The 21,202-nt window shown below is 38.4% G+C and overlaps 1 protein-coding gene across 1 annotated transcript; it reads left to right on the top strand.

Annotated features, from left to right (window-relative positions):
* Positions 1 to 2,920: 2,920 nt before the first annotated feature.
* LOC308350276 (olfactory receptor 4C3D-like) lies at positions 2,921 to 3,847 on the top strand (the record flags this gene model as incomplete). The annotated part of the gene is made up of 1 exon (XM_080815412.1): positions 2,921 to 3,847. The coding sequence occupies one exon, from the start codon at positions 2,921 to 2,923 to the stop codon at positions 3,845 to 3,847; it is 927 nt and encodes a 308-aa protein (XP_080671538.1).
* Positions 3,848 to 21,202: the final 17,355 nt, after the last annotated feature.

The raw sequence follows: 21,202 nt of genomic DNA, 5'->3' as shown, positions 1-21,202 counted from the left end.
CCAGGAAAGATAGATCAGTCCAAAAACACAAAATATTATAATGAAAATTTGAAAGGTAAGATTCTTATCCTCCTCAGTGTTAAATTTATACAATACTAAATATAAAGTCCTGTATTAAACTCATTTTTATCAAGCATATAAATTCGTAAGAGGTCGACTTTGTTTTTTGCTCTTGTTATGGAGTTTTTTGCGCTTGTTGTGGTTTTCATACCGACTAAAGGAAAAGAATTAAAAATTGAAGATGAATACTATAAAACTTCTCCTCTCATGGTCGGTTAAGTTACATGAAATAATTGGGTTGTTGGTAAGATCTAGTAGTAACAGTGACATATCCCTGAGGTCCAATTAGCCACAGCTAATAAACTTCGCAGAATGCACCTACAAACAGGGTATGTGGTCGTGCCTGTGAGGCTCAAGAGAAAGGTGCCGTTTATAAATCAACAAGACACTTAATGGAGCTGGGTGAGTTGGTATTTTCAATCTTACAACCTAACTTATTTCTTGGTGAACTAACAGCTGCCGGGGATCCTGGCCATGAAGCTATGCTAGACAAGTCTGTAGGTGAGATAAATTTTTCCCCAGAAATTCATATAATTATAGAATCTCAGGTTTAAATGCATCTAGCATATCATATAATCACGTCTCACACGCCATGGATCTGAGTGTTAAATCTCTTCAGGAGGCCAAGCATCACAATAAAAACAACTACATCCCACCAGGTTAGAAGTAAAAACATTTTCGGGGCTTTTTTCTTACTAATATATACATATATATATATATATATATATATATATATATATATATATATTTATATTTCAAATAATTAGAATCATGTTATATGTTCAAATTTGTTCCAAACTTTCACCCACCTATTTTTACACTTAATACTTTTCCTTAGGCATTGTACAATTTTTTAAAACATCTTTATTATAAAAGACACATTATTCAAAGAGGTGCACTATATTTTACTTATCTGCTTCTCTAATGCTGGACATCATATGCAGTTTCTAGTTTTCCACAGCTCATAATAATTTTGTTGAACAGATTTCTACATAATGATTTTTCTCTTTTAAAAGTATTTTTCTTTGGGTTTCATTCCTAGAAAGAATATTTTGGAGCCAAAAAAAGGACCAAATAATTTCTATTTCTTCACAGCTATTTCTAAATCTCTCATGAGTTTATGGCCACTATACTATTTTCTGATCTGTTGAGGGAGTGCACCTCAGAATAAGGGAATGCAATGAAGCTTCTGCACTTGGTTTTCACACATGAATAAAATTTTCATTTTGGATAATTAAAAAATAATCTTCTTTGTCCACTTATCTTTGCAAGGAAAGGAAATATTTTCTTGAAAAATACATTTCATTTTATTTACATTTTCTCCTCTGTTCCCTTTGGGAACTATACATCCCCACATTTCCTCATTGTATTAGTATTGCAATATCCTGCAACCAGGAATGATGGATGATGGACGTTATGGAAGGATGGGAAAAGAAGGCAGGAGAAGGCATATAGGAGATATGTAAAGGAGTGGAGGGATTTCATGAATGATAGCACTGCTGCCGTTTGGTGATAAAGTGTTGGGTAGGGATTACCAAAGGCATTTAAACTGGGACACTTTTTATGATCTTCTCTGGACAAACATACATTTATATACATAGGAAGTGCCAATAAATGTTTGTTGAATGAGTGAACATTTAATGGGCACTTACAGTAAATAGTAGATATTACACATTTGTGTGTGTGTTTGTATAAATGTATGTATATAGACAGTATGTTATCTATCTTACCTAACAGAATATTTCTTTCTGTTCTCTGATTAAATTTCTATTTTTAAAACTTTTAAATAAGGGTTTCCTTTGCTTGATAGAGCATCATGTAATGAACACTCATCTAGGAGTTTTTATCCTGTTCTACTGAAGCTGCCCATTTACTGAATGTGGTTATATTAAATTGTATGTGGAACAGCATGTTGAAGAATAAAATATATTAACTAACAAACACTGTAATAATATTGAAAGTAAAATGACCCAGGAACATATTCTTTCCTAGAAGCAAGTTATATTTTCATACTCACTTTATAAATTCTGTCAGAAACTATTAAGCTAGAGTACAGCTTTTTTCTTCAGAAGTTTATTTATGTGTCATAAAGTAAAGAATAAAAACAGAGTGGGAGGACAAGAGAGCTTGGATATCTATGTTTATGGGATGGGGAAGTGAGTGTATTCTTACTCGTGGAGATACAGGAGTGTGGTAATTCACCAAGCATTTATTCATTACCTAACAGGGACCAGACACTGGAGACATTGTGCCTGGCACTGTGGTAGGCACAGTGGAAAAGCACAGGAACACTATATATGTTATGGTAGGTACCAGGGAAAACATGTCACCAAAGGCTTGTACATCTTCTGTTTTAAATCACCTGCTTATGATCGATAGTTATGACCATGTCTTTCTTTCCGCATGTGAGGGTTCGAATGTGAATTCCCTCAGAAGAGGGAATAACCCTTACTTTACAAAATACATGTGAGAGTTAACAATTTGTAAACTCACAGACACAGAGGAGGGCTCAGAAGCATGGGGCACTGACATGACTTAGGAAAGGCATGTAGAGTGGGAACCAGGAAAAACCCAATGTCATGTTTATAGCCCAGTGTTTTTTCAGTAAGTTTACTCATCCCAGGTTGTGCTGTGGGTGTTTACAGGTCGCAAGTATGAGGTATCTGAGGAGACGGAGAGCATTGTAGAGAAAGTAGGAAAGAATTGAAACAAATGTTGATGCAGAGTGCCCAGAGCATGCTCTACAGTTAGTCACTGTTTTTGTACTATGAAATCTGACTACAATCCTTTCAGGGATAATAGGTGTCTCTCTTTATCCCTTTATAGGGAATTCAGGCCCCAGGAAGGTGTTACTTCCTGAATGGATCACCGCACACCTCCCAACAATGTGACTGGATTTATTCTCTTGGGACTCACGCAGAATCCACACTTGCAGAAAATACTCTTCGTGGTCTTTTTGTTCATTTTTCTATTTACTGTGCTGGCCAATCTGCTCATTGTCATTACCATCTCCCTCAGCCCCACACTTTCGGCTCCCATGTATTTCTTTCTCACTTACTTGTCCTTTATAGATGCATCCTACACCTCTGTGACCACCCCCAAAATGATCATCGACCTGCTGTACCAGAGGAGAACCATCTCCTTGGGTGGCTGCCTGACTCAGCTCTTCGTGGAACACTTCCTGGGAGGATCAGAGATCATCCTCCTCATCGTCATGGCCTATGATCGCTATGTAGCTATCTGCAAGCCCCTGCACTACACGACCATCATGCGACAGGGGCTCTGCCACCTCCTGGTGGTGGTGGCGTGGATAGGGGGGATCCTGCATGCCACCGTGCAGATCCTTTTCATGGTCAACTTGCCCTTCTGTGGTCCCAATGTGATTGACCACTTCATGTGTGATCTCTTCCCTCTGCTGAAACTTGCCTGCAGTGACACCTACATGCTGGGAATGGTTGTGGCAGCCAACAGTGGGGCCATGTGTTTGCTCATTTTTTCCATGCTACTCCTCTCCTACATAGTCATTCTGAGCTCCCTGAAATCCCATGGCTCCGAAGGTCGGCACAAAGCCCTCTCAACGTGTGGCTCCCACTTTACTGTGGTTGTGCTCTTTTTTGTGCCTTGCATATTCACCTACATGCGTCCTGTAGTCACCTACCCTGTGGACAAGTTCGTGACTGTGTTCTTTGCAATCCTCACTCCCATGTTGAATCCTATCATTTACACAGTGAGAAACACAGAGGTGAAAAATGCCATGAGGAGTCTGTTGAAGAGGAGGATAACTTAGTCTGTTCCTAATTCCAAGGAAGGGATGGTTTCTTTAATAGGGAGGATTCTATCTGTTGTACAGTGTGAAAGAGAATGGAAGATTTTGCAGATCAAGAGTGTAAAAAAAAAATTCCCACATTCTAACATTGATGAAGCACTTAACAGTGGCTAGGCCTTTTGATAGGTGCTTTTGATAGCTTTTAATGTACTTTATCAAAGCCACAGTGTTCAAACATTCAAAAAAAGAATAGAAAGAACAGCTATAAATTCCTAGTTTGTTTATTCTAGAGTATTTATTTCTCCAAAGTCTTATGCTACTTTACTAAATTTTTCACATTTGTTACTTGACTGAAATATTTTATTTCATGCGACTTCTTTTTTTCTTCATCTATGGTGAAGTCAACAAGAGAATAGAAATTCTTAAGTAGATATATCAGAGGGAGCGGTTGGGGAATAAAAGAATGACTCCTGATTTTTTTTTTTTAACCCTATGAATGTACCAAAGCAAAGAGGACACCAACTAAAGGAAGAGACTAATTCACAACCTCTTTCTATTTGTTTTGTTTTGTTTTCTTTTTTTGGCACAAAAAATAAACTAGAAATCTTGAAATTATTCTCAATTTGGTCTTTTCTTTTTTAAAATTTTTATTGTTTTTGTTTTGTTTGTTTGTTTTTTTACTATAAAGGATACTTTTTCTTTTTCCTTACCAAGACTTGAGCTATTTGAAGCAAAAACAGTAAACATTGTTTTATTTAACCTCAACAAAAGGGCATATGGTTAAGTTCTAAAGGTTTTGCTCTGGAGGTTTGATACCTACAATTATGTTACATGAACATTTTATTATTTGTCAGGCATATACACCTCAGGTTATTTATCCATGTTCAAAGCTGGTAATTCCAATATTACTGTCCTCATTTTACAGAGAAAGAAGTAGGTAACAAGAGAGGCTTACTAAGTCACTTGCCTCAGGTCAAACGTATACGATTTACTGGTATACAATTCAAATCCAGGTCTTCCAGATTTCAGTCCTACTTTCTTTCAAATAAAACACAGTTGCCTGGAATATTTATGTCTATATATATATATGTCAATATTATACATTTATGTCTATGGATAATTAATTCTTCTTCAGTCTTTTATTTTTTTTAAGATTTTATTTATTTATCTGAGAGAGAGAGAGTGAGAGAGAGAGCATGAGAGGGAAGAAGGTCAGAGGGAGAAGCAGACTCCCCACGGAGCTGGGAGCCTGATGTAAGACTCAATCTCAGACTCGATCCTGGAACTCCAGGATCATGACCTGAGCTGAAGGCAATCACTTAACCAACTGAGCCACCCAGGTGCCCCTTCTTCTTCAGTCCCTCTGTCCTTTAAGAAATATGGTGTCAAATTTTCTAAAACCTTGTCTCACATGTAGAGACATATTTAAGCAACAATGCTCTTCTCTGCACATGGGAAAGATCAAGTCATTCTCCATGACTACACAACACTTTATGAAACTCTGACTATAACACTCCAGCCTGTGTTACTTCTCACAAATATCCCTTTCTCAAACTCACTTGTCATCTGGAGCTATTTCTTAACTGACCATACAGTAATGCCAGAGCATCATATACCTGTTCTTGGGGGTGACTGTGTGTCCTAACTTATGCATGGCTGTCTCAAATCCTAAGACAGAGAAACCTTTACCACAATGTCCAGGCCTGGAAGATGCTTTAACAGCACTTAGTTTACCAAAAATGATCAAGTTGGCATGTGCTGGTGAGAATTAAACATTTCAACAGAATCTGAACAAAATAATATGTGGTTTATTTTGACAGTTCGATAGGTGCTAAGGGTAAGCCAGGGATAAGGATAGGAAAAGTATTGAGTAAATATTATTTCTAGTTTAAGACGAAAGGGGGGATTTGAAGAAGGAAGCTAGGGCCAACAATTATGCCTTAGGGGTAACTGATGTGAGAAGATGAAAAGGACACAGATTATCAATTGTCAACAGCAAACTTGGAAGGCTTAAGAACTGAAAGGAGAAATGTAAAGCAGTCTGATGTTCTCAGTAGCTGGAGTCTTGCTGATTTGTGAATAATTTTAAGGAATGTTAAGATATTCCTTTGCAAAGGATCTCATCATCAAGATTCTCTCATGAAGGTCAAATGCCATGTGATTATTTCTCAGATTTAAAACAAAATGGAAGTAAGTATATTTACCCTGGAAAATTAATGAGATAAATAATATTTGGAACTGTTGTACAAAGATACTTTGCCTTGTAAGGACTTTAATTTTTTATTAATTTTTTTTTAGAGAGAGAGAGTGCACATGTATGTGCATGCATAATTTGGGGAAAGGGTAGACAGAGAAGGAGAGAATCTTAAGCAGGCTCCACACCAAGCATGGAATAGCTTATATGGGCTTCCAGTTCTGTGAATATTTAAGGCATTAAGTGAGGGAGTGATCTAACCCTTACTGATTTTGATACATTTTGATAGGGCTTTATATGCTTTAAGTCTCTTAATGTAATAAGTTTTAATAGATAGATCTCTATACCTTTGATTAAAAAAATGGGACTGAATAAGGGTTAAGCAACAATAGCAAGTCTTTTAGACTCTGCCCCCTCTCCTCATCCCATTTCACAATAGTCCTTGCTAGCAAGATGTAAAAACACCCAAACATAGAACTGTTCATTGGCTGCAATGTGAAGATTGTCCTTGAGGCATTCTGTCCTTATTTTGGGGTTCACTTTCTTCTGTTCAGCTTTCCCCTGAGCTCTGCTTCCCAGGCTACTTGTACTTTCCTGATTCTTCTTGGGTCAGAGGAAAGCCACTTGATAATCTGATTTCTACAGTTGTTAATTCCCTTCTTGGATGTCATGTAAAGTGGGATGTAATGGGCTCAGGAAATAAAATTCAAAAGGTCACACTTGAAAGATAGTGACATATGGGTGAGAGATATTTGCAGGAAAAATAAATAACTCAATTGTTGAGGAGACTGACAGTATGGGTATGAGGGTAGCACTAGGAAGAGCTAACTTTCATTTCTGTGGGGCTTTTTCTATTGCTAGTCCATAGTCTTAATATTTATTACTTTAAAATGGTGGCTCCAAGGTCAATTAAGTGTAGGAAATTCTTATTTCATTCATTCAAATAACTCTGTTGAGTGCCTACAGTGTGCCAGAAAGTTCTGGGGGCTTGGTATAATGTGTTGAATAATACAAACAGACGCTGTGTTTGTATGGAACTTAAATTCCCATGAGGAACAGGTGGTTAATAAGCAAGTTAACTCATGAGTGAAAAATGTAATTGTGTTAGTAAATACGATGAACAACATTTTATTAAGAGGGCGTTGCAGAAGATTACAATTGAATATGGATGTGTGTGGTTGTTTGAAGCCTAGGTAGAATTTTTACTTATGCTCAAGTTTAATCACCTTATTTCCCCCCACCCTGTTCTTTTTATAAATAGGTTATCTAACACACAAACTTGCAGTGGGCACTGGGAACCATGCTGTAAATGTAGCATATCAATGTTTTTCACTATTGAAGTTGGAAAAAGAATGAAGTCTATAACCCCAAATATTTCTAAATGGAAAACATGTTATTTTGGAATACTAATTGTTATGGAGTGAGAATGAATTGAGTCCTCATTTTTTCTAGCTGAGGTACATTTTTTAATCCTTAATAACATCAAGTCTCCTACAGTTGGATATGACACAATTTTAAAAATAGTCTTTAAAGATGAAGGTGACACCAGGCTAAAGTGAGAAAAATTTGGTCCCAGGACTTGCCTGATATATTGACTTTTCTTTATCTGTGTCATTAGGCAGATGGATTGCTGTATGGCCATTCTGTTATTGAAGAAGTGAGCTTACTTCTGGAGCAGATAATTGAATGGTTAATGATAATGCCAGGATCTGGTGTTGTGTTTGTGGATCATCAGCCTGGCCTGGAACCAGTGAAGCTCTGCCCCTGGGAAAAAGAGATCACTGCAGAGATGGGATAGGAATTCACTGGTATGGTGATTAGCTCCTGTCAGGAGAGACACAGCCTCCAGGGTATGCCCTTAGTATGATGCAAGTCTACACATTTTGAAATTCTGTGCCATTTGAAAATGCCACCCTGCCCTCTTTTAGCTCAACTGTATTACATGAAGGAAAAGTTCTTATTAAATGGTGTTTCTTCTAAGATGTGAGTTGGAAACTGTTTATAATATAAGCTCAAAATACAGCCAAATGGTGGGCACAGTTCCATAAATTATTTGTAAATAGATTATCTACCCCCCCCCCCAGCCTTTCCCATTTAGGTGAAATTTGAATTCTTCTGCTATCTACAAGGTTTGTTACCTATTTAAGCCCTTGGACACTTAGAGCAGCTGTTTTAAGTCTTTCTTTAAAAATCATTAAAGGGGGGACAAGATGGCGGGGAAGTGGGAGGAGACGCTGTTTCAACCTGTACCCTAAAGTGAGCTGATTACCTACCAAAGAACTCTGATCACCCATGAAATCAGCCTGAGATCAGAATTATACACGTCTGGATCTCTACAGGGGCAGAAGACGCCAGTGGGCAGGTAAAGTGGAGTGGGAACTTCGGACTGATATCGGAAGAGAAACAAAAGGGAGAGGGAGCCACCAGAGGCAACCGACTGGAGAGTAATACCCCAGTATGAGAGTGCTCTGTGTCTGGGGACCAGCATTAACTTGGAGTCTGGTTGAAAGCACTCAAAAAGAGCAAAGGATCGTGGGGGAAAATTGCGGGAATTGGGGTGGTAGGGACAGGGGTTTAAGTCCCCGGACCCAGGACAGACTCCCCTGGCTCTGAGCCAGAGAGAGTGCGGCGGAGAAACCAGGTCTTGGTCCCTGAGCTGCCAGCGTGCCTGAGCGAGAGCACGTGGAGTCCAGCTCCTGTGAGGGGCTGGGAGCCGAGCCATACGCCAGAGGGCAGAACGCGCAGGATCTACCAGCCTCAGATGCGCGCTCCCCACACCCTCCCCTGAGAGAGGTGCACGAAGGCCCAGCCTGGTGCTCTGGGACCTGCGCCGCGCTAGAGCCTCAGACACGCGCGAGCCTGAGACACGCTAGCCCCACACACTCCCCCAGGAGATGTGTGCGCAAGTCTGGTGCTCTTAGACCTGGAAAGGCCAGGCACACCCAGCCCTGGCCAGTGGGAAAAACTCAGTGTGCAATCACTGCTTGGAACCTCTCTGGCGATCTGGAGGTGCCCAGACAGCCGCCGCCACCGTGGATTTGCATACAAGCAGGAGATCCTGTGTCCCCAGGGACAGCAACTAGGAACCTGCACCCAGTGGCCAAGGGGGAATTTATATGGGCTCTGCAGGACCCACAGGGGAGCAGACTGAGGCTTCTCTCTGAGAGGGAGGTCTGGGTGCAGTTTGCTTTCCTCTAAACCTCCAAAAACCATCAAAAGCTGTCAAGGTGAGAGAAAAGTAGTGAACAAAAATAAAAACCTCCAGAGAACAAAAGCCTGAAAAAACCAGTTTCCTCAGAGCCCACCCCCTTGAGGGGGGCAGGAGGACTTAACTCAGGGAACATCATTGACTGAAAACCCATGTGGCAGCACCCTCCCCCAGAAAACAAATCAGGAAAGAAAAAAAAAAAAAAGACTACAAGAGAACAAACACCACTACTTCATAGATACAACTTTTATTTTTAACTCATTCCCACTATTCTGGTTCATTTTTTTTTCTTTTTTTATATAGATAATTTTTTAACCTATTTACCATCACAGTGAGATGTCCAGTACATCAAATTCCATGAAAAACTTCTAACCTGAACTTTTTGATACATACACCTGTGTTTTTCTTTTGCTTTTCTATTTTTTAATTTTTTTTAAAATTTTAGTCTAGTTTAGTCCAGTTTATTCCTTTTTTATTTTTATTTTCTAATATTCATATAGAGTTAAACTTCAAGGTAACCCCCTTTCTCCAATCAATGCTACCCCTATAGGTAAACCAATTTTTAATCCCCCTTTATCTTAGGAAAGTTGAGTCCTTTAACAAAGATATCAAGATACATCCAGGAAGAATCAAAATAACCTTCCTCGCCCACACTGAGAATCTATAACCACGCTCCCATCTTTTTCTTCTGCCAGTGTCTCTGTGTATTTATGTTTGTCCTGATAGTATATAAATCTTATACTTGGGGTTCTTTTTGATGAGGTTCTTACTTTTTTTGCTTATATATATATATTTTTTTCTCTCATCATATACTTTTATCATTCATTTGTTTGTCTGTTTTTGTTTGTATACGTCATAAATCTTACCCTGGGGCCCATTTGGGCTGAGCCCTCTATTTTATCTTCCTTTTTTTCCCTGTCTCTCTCTCTCTCTCTTTTTTCTTTTTCTTTTCTTTTTTCTCTAGTTTGGGTGGGGAATCCTGAGTGCTCAGAGCATTCCAGGGTGCACCTTGACTGCACCATGGTCGATACATCCAGCTACAACTGTCCAGTCATCTCTCACCAAAATGACTAGGAGGAAGAAACCCCAACAGAAGAAAAATACAGAGGGTGGGCCTTCTGCAACAGAGCTAATGGCTATCAACATAGACAATATGTCAGAAAGAGAATTCAGGCTAACAATTTTCCAGGCAATAGCTAGGTTGGAGAAAGCCATGGATGACCAACCGAAGTGATTAAGGCAGAATTGAAAGCCACCAGGGATGATGTTCATAATGTTAGGGCAGAGCTGAAGGCCACCAGGGATGAGGTTCACAATGCTCTCAATGAGTTCCAATCTAATCTAAATTCTCTAAAAGCTAGGGTAACTGAGACAGAAGATAGAATTAGTGATCTGGAGGACAAACAGACAGAGAGAAGGGATCAGGAGGAAGCCTGGAACAAACAGCTTAGAAGCCATGAAAACAGAATCAGGAAAATAAATGATGCCATGAAACGTTCCAATGTCAGAATTATTGGAATCCCAGAAGGGGAGGAGAAAGAAAGAAGTCTAGAAGATATAGTGGAACAAGTTCTTCATGAAAATTTTCCAAATCTCGTGAATGGAACAAGCATTCATGTACTAGAGGCAGAACAGTCTCCCACCAAGATTATAAATTCCAAAAAAACATCCAGGCACCTCATAGTAAAATTAAGGAATCATAATTGTAGATACAATCTCTTGAAAGCCGCTAGGACAAATAAGCTCCTTACGTTCAGAGGAAAGCCCATCAGAATAACGTCAGACATGTCCACAGAGACCTGGCAAGCCAGAAAGGGCTGTCAAGATATATTCAGGGCACTAAATGAGAAGAACATGCAGCCAAGAATACTTTATCCAGCAAGACTGACATTCAAAATGGATGGAGAAATAAAGAGTTTCCAAGACCAGCAAGGCTTAAAAGACTATGCAACTATCAAGCCGACACTGCAGGAAATATTAAGGGGGGTTCTATAAAAGAGGAAAAATCCTAAGAATAGCATTGAACAGAAATATAGAGACAATTGACAGAAAGAAAGACTTCAAAGATAACACAATGTCAATAAAAACGTATCTCTCAATAATCACTCTCAATGCGAATGGCCTAAATGCACCCATGAAATGACACAGGGTTGCAGATTGCATCAAACAACAGGACCCATCCATATGTTGTCTATAAGAGACCCATTTTGAACCTAAAGATACACCCAGACTGAAAGCGAAAGGATGGAGAAGCATCTTTCATGCCAATGGGCCTCAAAAGAAGGCCGGGGTAGTGATTCTCATATCAGATAAATTAGATTTTAAATTAAAGACGGTAGTCAGAGATACTGAAGGACATTACATAATTCTTAAAGGTACTATCCACCATGATGATCTAACAATTGTAAATATCTTCGCCCCCAATATGGGAGCAGCCAATTACATAAGAAAACTATTAATCAAGATAAAGAGTCATATTGATCTGAATACATTAATAGTAGGAGATCTTATCACGGCTCTCTCGGAAATAGACAGATCATCGAAGCAGAAAATCAATAAAGAAACAAGAGAATTGAATGACACATTGGATCAGATGGACCTCATAGATATATACAGAACATTCCACCCTAAAACAACAGAATACTCATTCTTCTCAAGTGCACATGGAACCTTCTCCAGAATAGACCACATACTGGGTCACAAATCAGGGCTCAACCAATACCAAAAGATTGAGATGATTCCCTGCATATTCTCAGATCACAATGCTTTGAAACTGGAGCTAAATCACAAGGAAAAGTTCAGAAGGAACTCAAACACCTGGAAGCTAAAGACCACCTTGCTTTAGAATGCTTGGATCAACCAGGAGATCAAAGAAGAACTTAAGGGCAATTTAAACATAACAGTAGCCAGTTTGCTAACATTTACTGAGCTTTTATTAACGCAGGAGAAATTCTGCTAAGTGCTTCCCATGTATTGCACCTCAGTTAATCTTCACAACAACCACCTCTCAGGTTAGGTGCTATGATCATCTCGAGGTCCCATACGAAGAAACTGCAATTGAAGAGTGGTTAAGTAACTTACCAGAGGTCAAACTGTAAGAAATAGAGATAAAATTCAGTCAATGGGCCTATAATTCCCAAGTCCAGGCTCATAACCACCACTATGTCTCTCACAAACTATGTTTCACATCCTTTTATCAAGCATTCTCTTTGTCCTTTGTTATTAAAGCTATGAAATAAAATATCCAAATAGAAAGAGGCTTTTTTTATACTGATGGCCAGGTAAGATAAATAACATTATAAAATATTAGATATATGAATTTAAAATTATGAACTAGCTAAGCAATCTAGATGAAATGGATGCATTCCTGGAAAACTATAAACTCCCAAAATTGAACCAGGAAGAAATTGACAACCTGAATAGACCGATATCTAGTAACGAGATTGAAGCAGTGATCAAAAACCTCCCAAAAAACAAGAGCCCAGGACCTGATGGATTCCCTGGGGAATTCTATCAAACTTTCAAAGAAGAAATAACACCTATTCTCCTAAAGCTGTTTCAAAAAATTGAAGCAGAAGGAAAACTTCCAGACTCTTTTTATGAAGCCAGCATTACCCTGATCCCCAAACCAGGCAAAGCCCCTACCAAAAAGGAGAATTTCAGAACAATATCACTGATGAATATGGATGCTAAGATTCTCAACAAGATCCTAGCAAACAGGATCCAACAGCACATTAAAAAGATTATCCACCATGACCAGGTGGGATTCATCCCTGGGTTACAAGGATGGTTCAACATTCGCAAATCAATCAATGTGATAGAACAAATCAATAAGAGAAGAGAGAAGAACCTCATGGTCCTCTCAATTGATCCAGAAAAAGCTTTTGGCAAAATCCAGCAACCGTTCCTGATTAAAATGCTTCAAAGTATAGGGATAGAGGGAACATCATCAAATCTATCTATGAAAGACCCACAGCAAATATCATCCTCAATGGGAAAAAGCTTGCAGCCTTCCCGTTGAGATCAGGAACACGACAAGGATGCCCACTCTCACCACTCTTGTTCAACATAGTATTAGAAGTCCTAGCAACAGCAATCAGACAACAAAGAGAAATAAAAGTATCCAAATTGGCAAGGAAGAAGTCAAACTCTCTCTCTTTGCAGATGACATGTTTCTTTATATGGAAAACCCGAAAGACTCCATCCCCAAACTACTAGAACTCATACAGCAATTCAGTAATGTGGCAGGATACAAAGTCAATGTCCAGAAACCAGTGGCTTTCTTATACACTAACAATGAAAATACAGAAAGGCAAATTAGAGAATCGATTCCATTTACTATAGCACCAAAAACCATAAGATACCTCGGAATAAACCTAACCAAAGAGGTTAATGATCTGTACTCGAGGAACTACAGAACACTCCTAAAAGAAATTGAAGAAGACACAAAAAGATGGAAGACCATTCCATGCTCTTGGATCGGAAGAATAAACATCGTTAAAATGTCTATACTGCCCAGAGCAATCTATACTTTTAATGTCATTCTGATCAAAATTCCACCGGTATTTTTAAAAGAGCTAGAGCAAATAATCCTAAAATTTGTATGGAATCAGAAGAGACTCTGAATTGCTAAGGAAATGTTGAAAAACAAAAATATAACTGGCGGCATCACGTTACCTGATTTCAAGCTTTATTACAAAGCTGTGATCACCAAGACAGCATGGTACTGGCATAAAAACAGACACATGGACCAGTGGAACAGAGTAGAGAGCCCAGATATGGACCCTCAACTCTATGGTCAAATAATCTTTGACAAAACAGGAAAAAATATCCAGTGGAAAAAAAGACAGTCTCTTCAATAAATGGTGCTGGGAAAACTGGACAGCTATATGTAGAAGATTGAAACTCGACCATTCTCTTACACCGTACACAAAGATAAACTCGAAATGGATAAAAGACCTCAATGTGAGATAGGTATCCATCAGAATCCTCTAGGAGAACATAGGCAGTAACCTCTTTGATATCAGCCACAACAACTTCTTTCAAGAAATGTCTCCAAAGGTGAAGGAAACAAAAGCGAAAATGAACTTTTGGGACTTCATCAAGATCAAAAGCTTCTGCACAGCAAAAGAAACAGTCAACAAAACAAAGAGGCAACCCACGGAATGGGAGAAGATATTTGCAAATGACAGTACAGACAGAAGGTTGATATCCAGGATCTATAAAGAACTTCTCAGACTCAACACACACAAAACAGACAATAATATTAAAAAATGGGCAGAAGATATGAACAGACACTTCTCCAATGAAGACATACAAATGGCTATCAGACACATGAAAAAATGTTCATCATCACTAGCCATCAGGGAGATTCTAATTAAAAGCACATTGAGATACCACCTTACACCAGTCAGAATGGCCAAAATTAGCAGGACAGTAAACAACGTGTGTTGGAGAGGATGTGGAGAAAGGGGAACCCTCTTACACTGTTGGTGGGAATGCAAACTGATGCAGCCACTTTGGAGAACAGTGTGGAGATTCCTCAAGAAGTTACAAATAGAGCTTCCCTAGGACCCTGCCATTGCACTACTGGGTATTTACCCCAAAGATACAGATGTAGTGAAAAGAAGGGCCATCTGTACCCCAATGTTTATAGCAGCCATGGCCACAGTCGCCAAACTGTGGAAAGAACCGAGATGCCCTTCGACGGATGAATGGATAAGGAAGATGTGGTCCATATACACTATGGAGTATTATGCCTCCATCAGAAAGGACGAATACCCAACTTTTGTAGCAACATGGACAGGACTGGAAGAGATTATGCTGAGTGAAATAAGTCAAGCAGAGAGAGTCAATTATCATATGGTTTCACTTATTTGTGGAGCATAACAAATAATATAGAGGACAAGGGTAGATGGAGAGGAGAAGGGAGTTGAGGGAAACTGGAAGGGGAGGTGAACCATGAGAGGCTATGGAGTCTGAAAAACAACCTGAGGGTTTTGAAGGGGCGGGGTGGGAGGGTGGGGGAACCAGGTGGTGGGTATTAGGGAGGGCACACATTGCATGGAGCACTGGGTGTGGTAAAAAAACAATGAATACTGTTACGCTGAAAATAAATAAAAAATAAAAAAAAATCATTAGAAACTCTGAACCTATCAAATCAAATTCCCATTAAGTGCTTAGATGATTTGTTTCCAGAGCAGGTCCTGATTTACTGGGATCTGCTAAGTTGAAACACTAATAAGTAAAAACCTGTAGCTCTTTTGTTGGTGAAAGATCAGGTAAGCAGATCCTGGATGGGGCCAGAACTTTGGTTACCTTAACATTATCCTGGAATATTTATTGTATGATGTCTGCCTTCTACTTCCTGGGACCGTCAGTTAACTGCCTTTTGGAGGTCGCAAGGATGACATCAGGTTGAGTTCTGGAGGTAACCTGAACAAAGTACTTGAATATTAAAAATCTTCTTATTAATTTGAACTTCTATTTTTGAAATTATTGAAATAATCGAATCACTTTACATACATACACAATTATGTATGTACATATATTAAGTTTAATTATACTTAAATGTGTCAGTAGTTCATCTGTTTTGCCTATACTCACAAACTGTGCCTTTGGATGGAAAGCCTTAATCTATCAACAGTTTTGGGCTGGATTGACTTTAACCTCTCTTTGCAAATTATCAAAATTTAAATGTCTGCCTAATGCAAGTCATGAGCTTAACAACTATAAGAGTGTGTTTGTATTTTAGGGATGTGCTCTTAGGAAGAGGAAGGAGAAGAATAGCTGGTATGTCCAAGGTGGTTTTAGAGCGATTTTGATGTTTTCTTTCTTTCATGCAACTCTGTGTGTGTGTGTGCGTGTGTGTGTGTGTGTGTATGCTATGCACACACATGTGTACATATGTATATGTATATATATTATATATATTTCTGCTTTCTTCTTGTATCAAATTCCTTTAACTTTGATTATTCTACTAGTCACCTTTGAAAAAGGTGTTTTTATTTCCATTTTAATTAATGTTATTTCAAATGTTTGGCTTTCATTTGTAATGTAAAGTTGAATTAGATTTAAAAATATTTTTCTTTATATAAAAGCACATTTATTTATGAGCAGCTCTGTCTACAGGGGGGTGTTGGTGTTGGTGCAGAAGGTGATGGTGATGATTTGCTCTGGGATGGGGTCGTGAAATCATGAAAGGTTGTTCAGTGATTCAGCCCCCTCCTTGCAAAACATTCCAAGAGAGCATAAAGTTTTATATCTTTAGTGGTATAGTAATCTCCAGTGCAGAAAGGTGCTATTGAAGATAATTCCAGCTCCACTCATCTCTCAAGGAAGGCAGCTGGGTGTGGTGCATAATCAATGAACGTTGGAACACCGATAAAAACAAAATAAAATTAGTATGTTAAAAAACAACAAAAAATGAATTAAGAAGACTTACTGACAAAAACAATCTTTTTAAAGCCATTGATTAGAGACACATTGCATTAATGATGCATATGGATATAGATATTCTGAGAAACACAGAGCTATTGATTGCTCAGTAAAAATGACATCCGGGGGCATCCTGAAACACATTGCTAACACCTTCTTCCAGTCCAGGATTTTACTGAAGAAATTATTAGGCTCTACGAGAAATTCCCACAGTTAGGAACATGAATTAGCTGTAAAGTCGGCTTCTTGGATTCAAATCCAAGTTCTATCACTTATTAACTGTATACCCTTAAGCAAGTTAATTATTTTGCTTTTGCTCAGCCATCAAATATGTCTAAACATACCAGATGTGAGAATTAAATGAGCAAACATGTATCAAGTGCTAGCCAAATATCTAGGACATAGCACATACTAAATAATTTAATTATTACTGTGATAGAATATCTGTGTATAGATTCTCTCTACATCAATATTACATTACATAAATTCATGCAGTCAGTTTACTTTAGCTTCTTCTGGAGACCAATAATATATTTATTGTTTAGGTCCTCAATGAAATTCTATCAATGAATGATTAAATGCATGAGATATGATTTTTTATCTTATCACTTGGTTACTATAATCAAGATTGATACTATCTAGTGTGAGTATGACCATGGGGAAAACTACACTTTAAAACACTATTGATGAGAGTGAAAGATGTTTCAGGATTTTGGAAGAGCAAAATTACACAACCCATGAAAGTTCAACATAGACATATTTTGGATTTGGTGTTGCTATTTGTAGGAATTTTCTAGGGCAGAAATATTCAAACAAGTCAGTAAAAATTTCAGTAAAGTGATGTGCATTGCATCATTGTGTGTAAGAGAGAATACTAGAAATAGCATAAATGTCAAACAAAAATGTACCAGTTTAATGAATCATGGTACAACCATAAAGGTGAATAATCTGTAGAAATTAAAGATGTAGGAAAATCTGTAACTGCTGACAAATAACGTCCATACAAACTATTGAAGTTCCATGAATGTTATTATATTTTATGTACTTGCATATAGAGTAGAACACATAAGTGATTGCACACATTCAATATACCTAAACTTCCTTGGGTCGTCTGGGTGGCTCAGTGGGTTAAATCCTCTGCCTTCAGCTCAGGTCATGATCTCAGGGTCCTGGGATCGAGCCCTGTGTCGGGCTCTCTGCTCAGCAGGGAGTCTGCTTCCCTTCCTCTCTCTCTGCCTGCCTCTCTGCCTACTTGTGTTCTCTGTCTGTCAAATAAATAAATAAAATCTTTAAAAAATATATATACCTAAACTTGCAGAGGCACATCTGAAGAGCATGCCCTAAACCGTCAGTAGAGCATCAATAGGGCTTATGGTCGGGAGTGGTCCTTTCCCTTTAAATTTTCTACCACTCTATCTGCCCACACAAAATATTTCCCAAGGGGATATGGTCTCCCTCTTGTAATTTATAAAAATTAAAGTGAGCATTTAGGAGAAGCATATGTATAAATCTAATAAAATCTCAAAAAATTTACTAGAAGCATATGTAAAAACATGAGGCCAAGGCAAAGGATCAGTTTTAAAATAGTTTGTGGTCAGTATCCTTCTCCTCATTCCGGGAAAAGAGATGGAGATGCTGATCTAAGCCCTTCACATTTATAAAATCGTTTAATCCTTATGTTACCTTCTCATTTTTTAGAAAATGAAACTGAGGCACAGACAGGTTATCTGGCCTATTCTGTGTTCTCAGAAGTGAGAAGTGAGTGTATTGTGGAAAATCAGGAGTTTTGCATAGATCTTTAGGATTATAGCCTTACTACCTATTCCTAGTTGAACTGCAGACATCTAGGTTTACTTACTCAAAGCGCCTTTAACGAGGGTGAATAGGGGTGTATGTGACTCAGTTTTAGGAGATACCACAAATACAACATTCAATACACATTCGAACTACAATTTATGTAAATATCTTGTCACATTGTAATGTTTATAAATGTAAATATCGAAACCTAAACTGTAATGCTGGTAGCTTATGATGTTTAATACAACTCTGAAAAAAGCAACTGAGATTTAAAGAGAATGTGTAACTTCCAGTTAATTACATCCCTGGAAGACAAATGTAGAATGGATTTCTTGACAGTAGCTTTGTGTGAAATGCAGGCTTGTGTGATGTCAAATTCCACATATTTTGGCAATGAGCATTATGTTTTTCTTTTCTCATGCCTTGCTCATGCTGTTCCCCTTCTTGTTTACTTTCTACATCATACATTTAGAATTTGCTCTATTCTCATGTCAAGGGTTAGCTCATTTCATCTTCTTTGAATCTATGGACCATATTGATAATTGTACACTTATTGTTTCAGGAGTTCTTATTCTGCCTCCATCTTTACGGATAGGGACTTCCTGTATCCACCACACTCTAGAACATGCTATAGAATGGAAATATGCACTGTCTAGGTAATAATTAGACACTGAAGAAATGTAATTCTTCACTTTATATTAATAGTTTTTTAGCAGTGATATTTCACAGGATCACTGGAAAAGGAAGGCATTATTACAAAGAGGATCTGAAGGCTGTGATTCAACACTGAACTGGAAGTCCAAGGTATGGCTCTGCTCTTGGGTTTTGTTAAAGACTGTCTAGGAATAGAAAAGAGAGAGCAGAAAGACAGTAAATGGGATATGTGAATATGTGAGCCTGGATGCTGGAGGAATAGCAGCCAGGCTCTGACAATGGTAATATCTCATTTCTGGAGACAGGACTGGTACCATCATTGCCTGGGACCCAAGATTCAGTGCTGCTTTCCTTGGATGAATTCAGTTTCATGGGTTTAATAGAATTAAATTAAATGACTTCTGTGTACACAGCACAACATTAGAAATTTATGAAAATAGAATAAGTTAGCTATCCTTAAGCATCCACATAAGGATATAGAACCAACCTAAAATTAAATTAAGAAATGGCTAGGAAGCCAATTGAATTATTGCTGATATGTGCCCTATATGACCCCTTTCACCAGAATGGTGGTGGTGAAAGGGGTCCTGAGGAGGAAGTAAGGCAGGAGAGAAGACGAATGGATTTCTTGACAACAGGTGTCATAGGCAGAGGGAGGAGGAAATCAGGAGTTTAGAAGAATAGAAAATAATCATGAAAATTTGGTTAGTGTTTCCCAAATATTCTCATGCTGGTACTTCTTTTGATGCTCATGAAAATATTGTGAGGCAGGGTGTATAATTCTTAGAGAGGCTGTAGCTTGTGCTATGAATTTGCTCACAAACGCATCCAAAGTGTACAAGCTCTCCGAGTATTACCCACCACATCACAGAATCAAGATAATACCATTCCATGTCTCATAAGTCTTTTGTGGGACTCAAAAGAGGAAATCATGAAGTTCTTAGCACAGTACCCTAAAATAATAACTCCACAACACATACTATCTTTAACCACTTTTACATTGTTTTATTTTGTCAGAATTGAAGATTATATTAGGTCAGTAAGTATCATGAGTGGGACAGAGTGCGAAGTCTGCTTGCTCTGAACCCATGGCCTCTCACTGTACTAGACAGAGCAAGGTGAGTGTCCTGGTAGTAAGAAATGGACTTGATGGCTGTGGGAGAAGACATACAAAAAAAAAAAAAAAAGTGAGGTTGATTTCCATGGGCAAAGCTTGAATGTCTGATTGAGGTATTTATTAGTGGCCAAAAATGAACCGTGATGAATTTATAGATTTTAAGACAGATTGAGCATTATTATTTATTCAAGTGTATTATGCTTTAAAATATCTTAAGTCCTAAGATGGCTTAAAGAACATCTTATTTGGAAGTGTGAGCATTTCATGCAGGTAGCTCTGAACTGCTATCTTTGAGAGGGACAGATTCCCTTAGCTGGCTTCGTTGAACCCCTAACATACCAGTCATCTACCATAAATGCCTCTTCTCCAGAGGAGGAAATGGAGGCCCAGAGTGGTGAGCAATGTCAAAACACATTCTAGGAGTTAGAGGAATAAATTGAAAAAACAAAAACAAAAACAAAAAAAACCAAAAAACAAAACACCACCACCACCAACAACCAACCAACCAAATGAACAAACAAACAAAAACCAATCTCCTGATTCTGAGACTATGTTCCTTCTACTTTATTAGAGCTACTAAAGCATTTTTGAAGTTCTTGGGCTATAGATTGGGGTTAGCCCATATTGTAGACTGCAAACAGTGTCCCAGAAGCTGTGTACTTTGTTTAATGAAAGGGATAATATGAAGAGCATGTCTTTGGGTTTTAGAGGAGCCTAAGAGAACCTCATTTTATTTTCCCATTTAAAGCAGTGGTCTCTAATGTGTTCCCACCAAAGGGCAGACAGCCTTTGCCTAAGTATCCAGAGGCAAGTTTTCTACTGGAGCGGTATTTTCACTTTATCATTTGGGATCAATTAAGATGGAGCTGTTATGAGGTTATACTGTTAGCAGCTCGTGGCCATATTAGTGGCTGGAGAAAAAAAAAAGCAGGTCAGGAGAGTCTGAGACACAGTGTAAAACTTGTCCAA

This window comes from Martes martes (genome assembly GCF_963455335.1).
Source record: "Martes martes genome assembly, chromosome: 10".
NCBI classification, from domain to species: Eukaryota; Metazoa; Chordata; class Mammalia; order Carnivora; family Mustelidae; genus Martes; species Martes martes.
The sequence above is the reverse complement of the archived record's forward strand: the minus strand, read 5'-3'. Positions and strand labels throughout refer to the sequence as shown.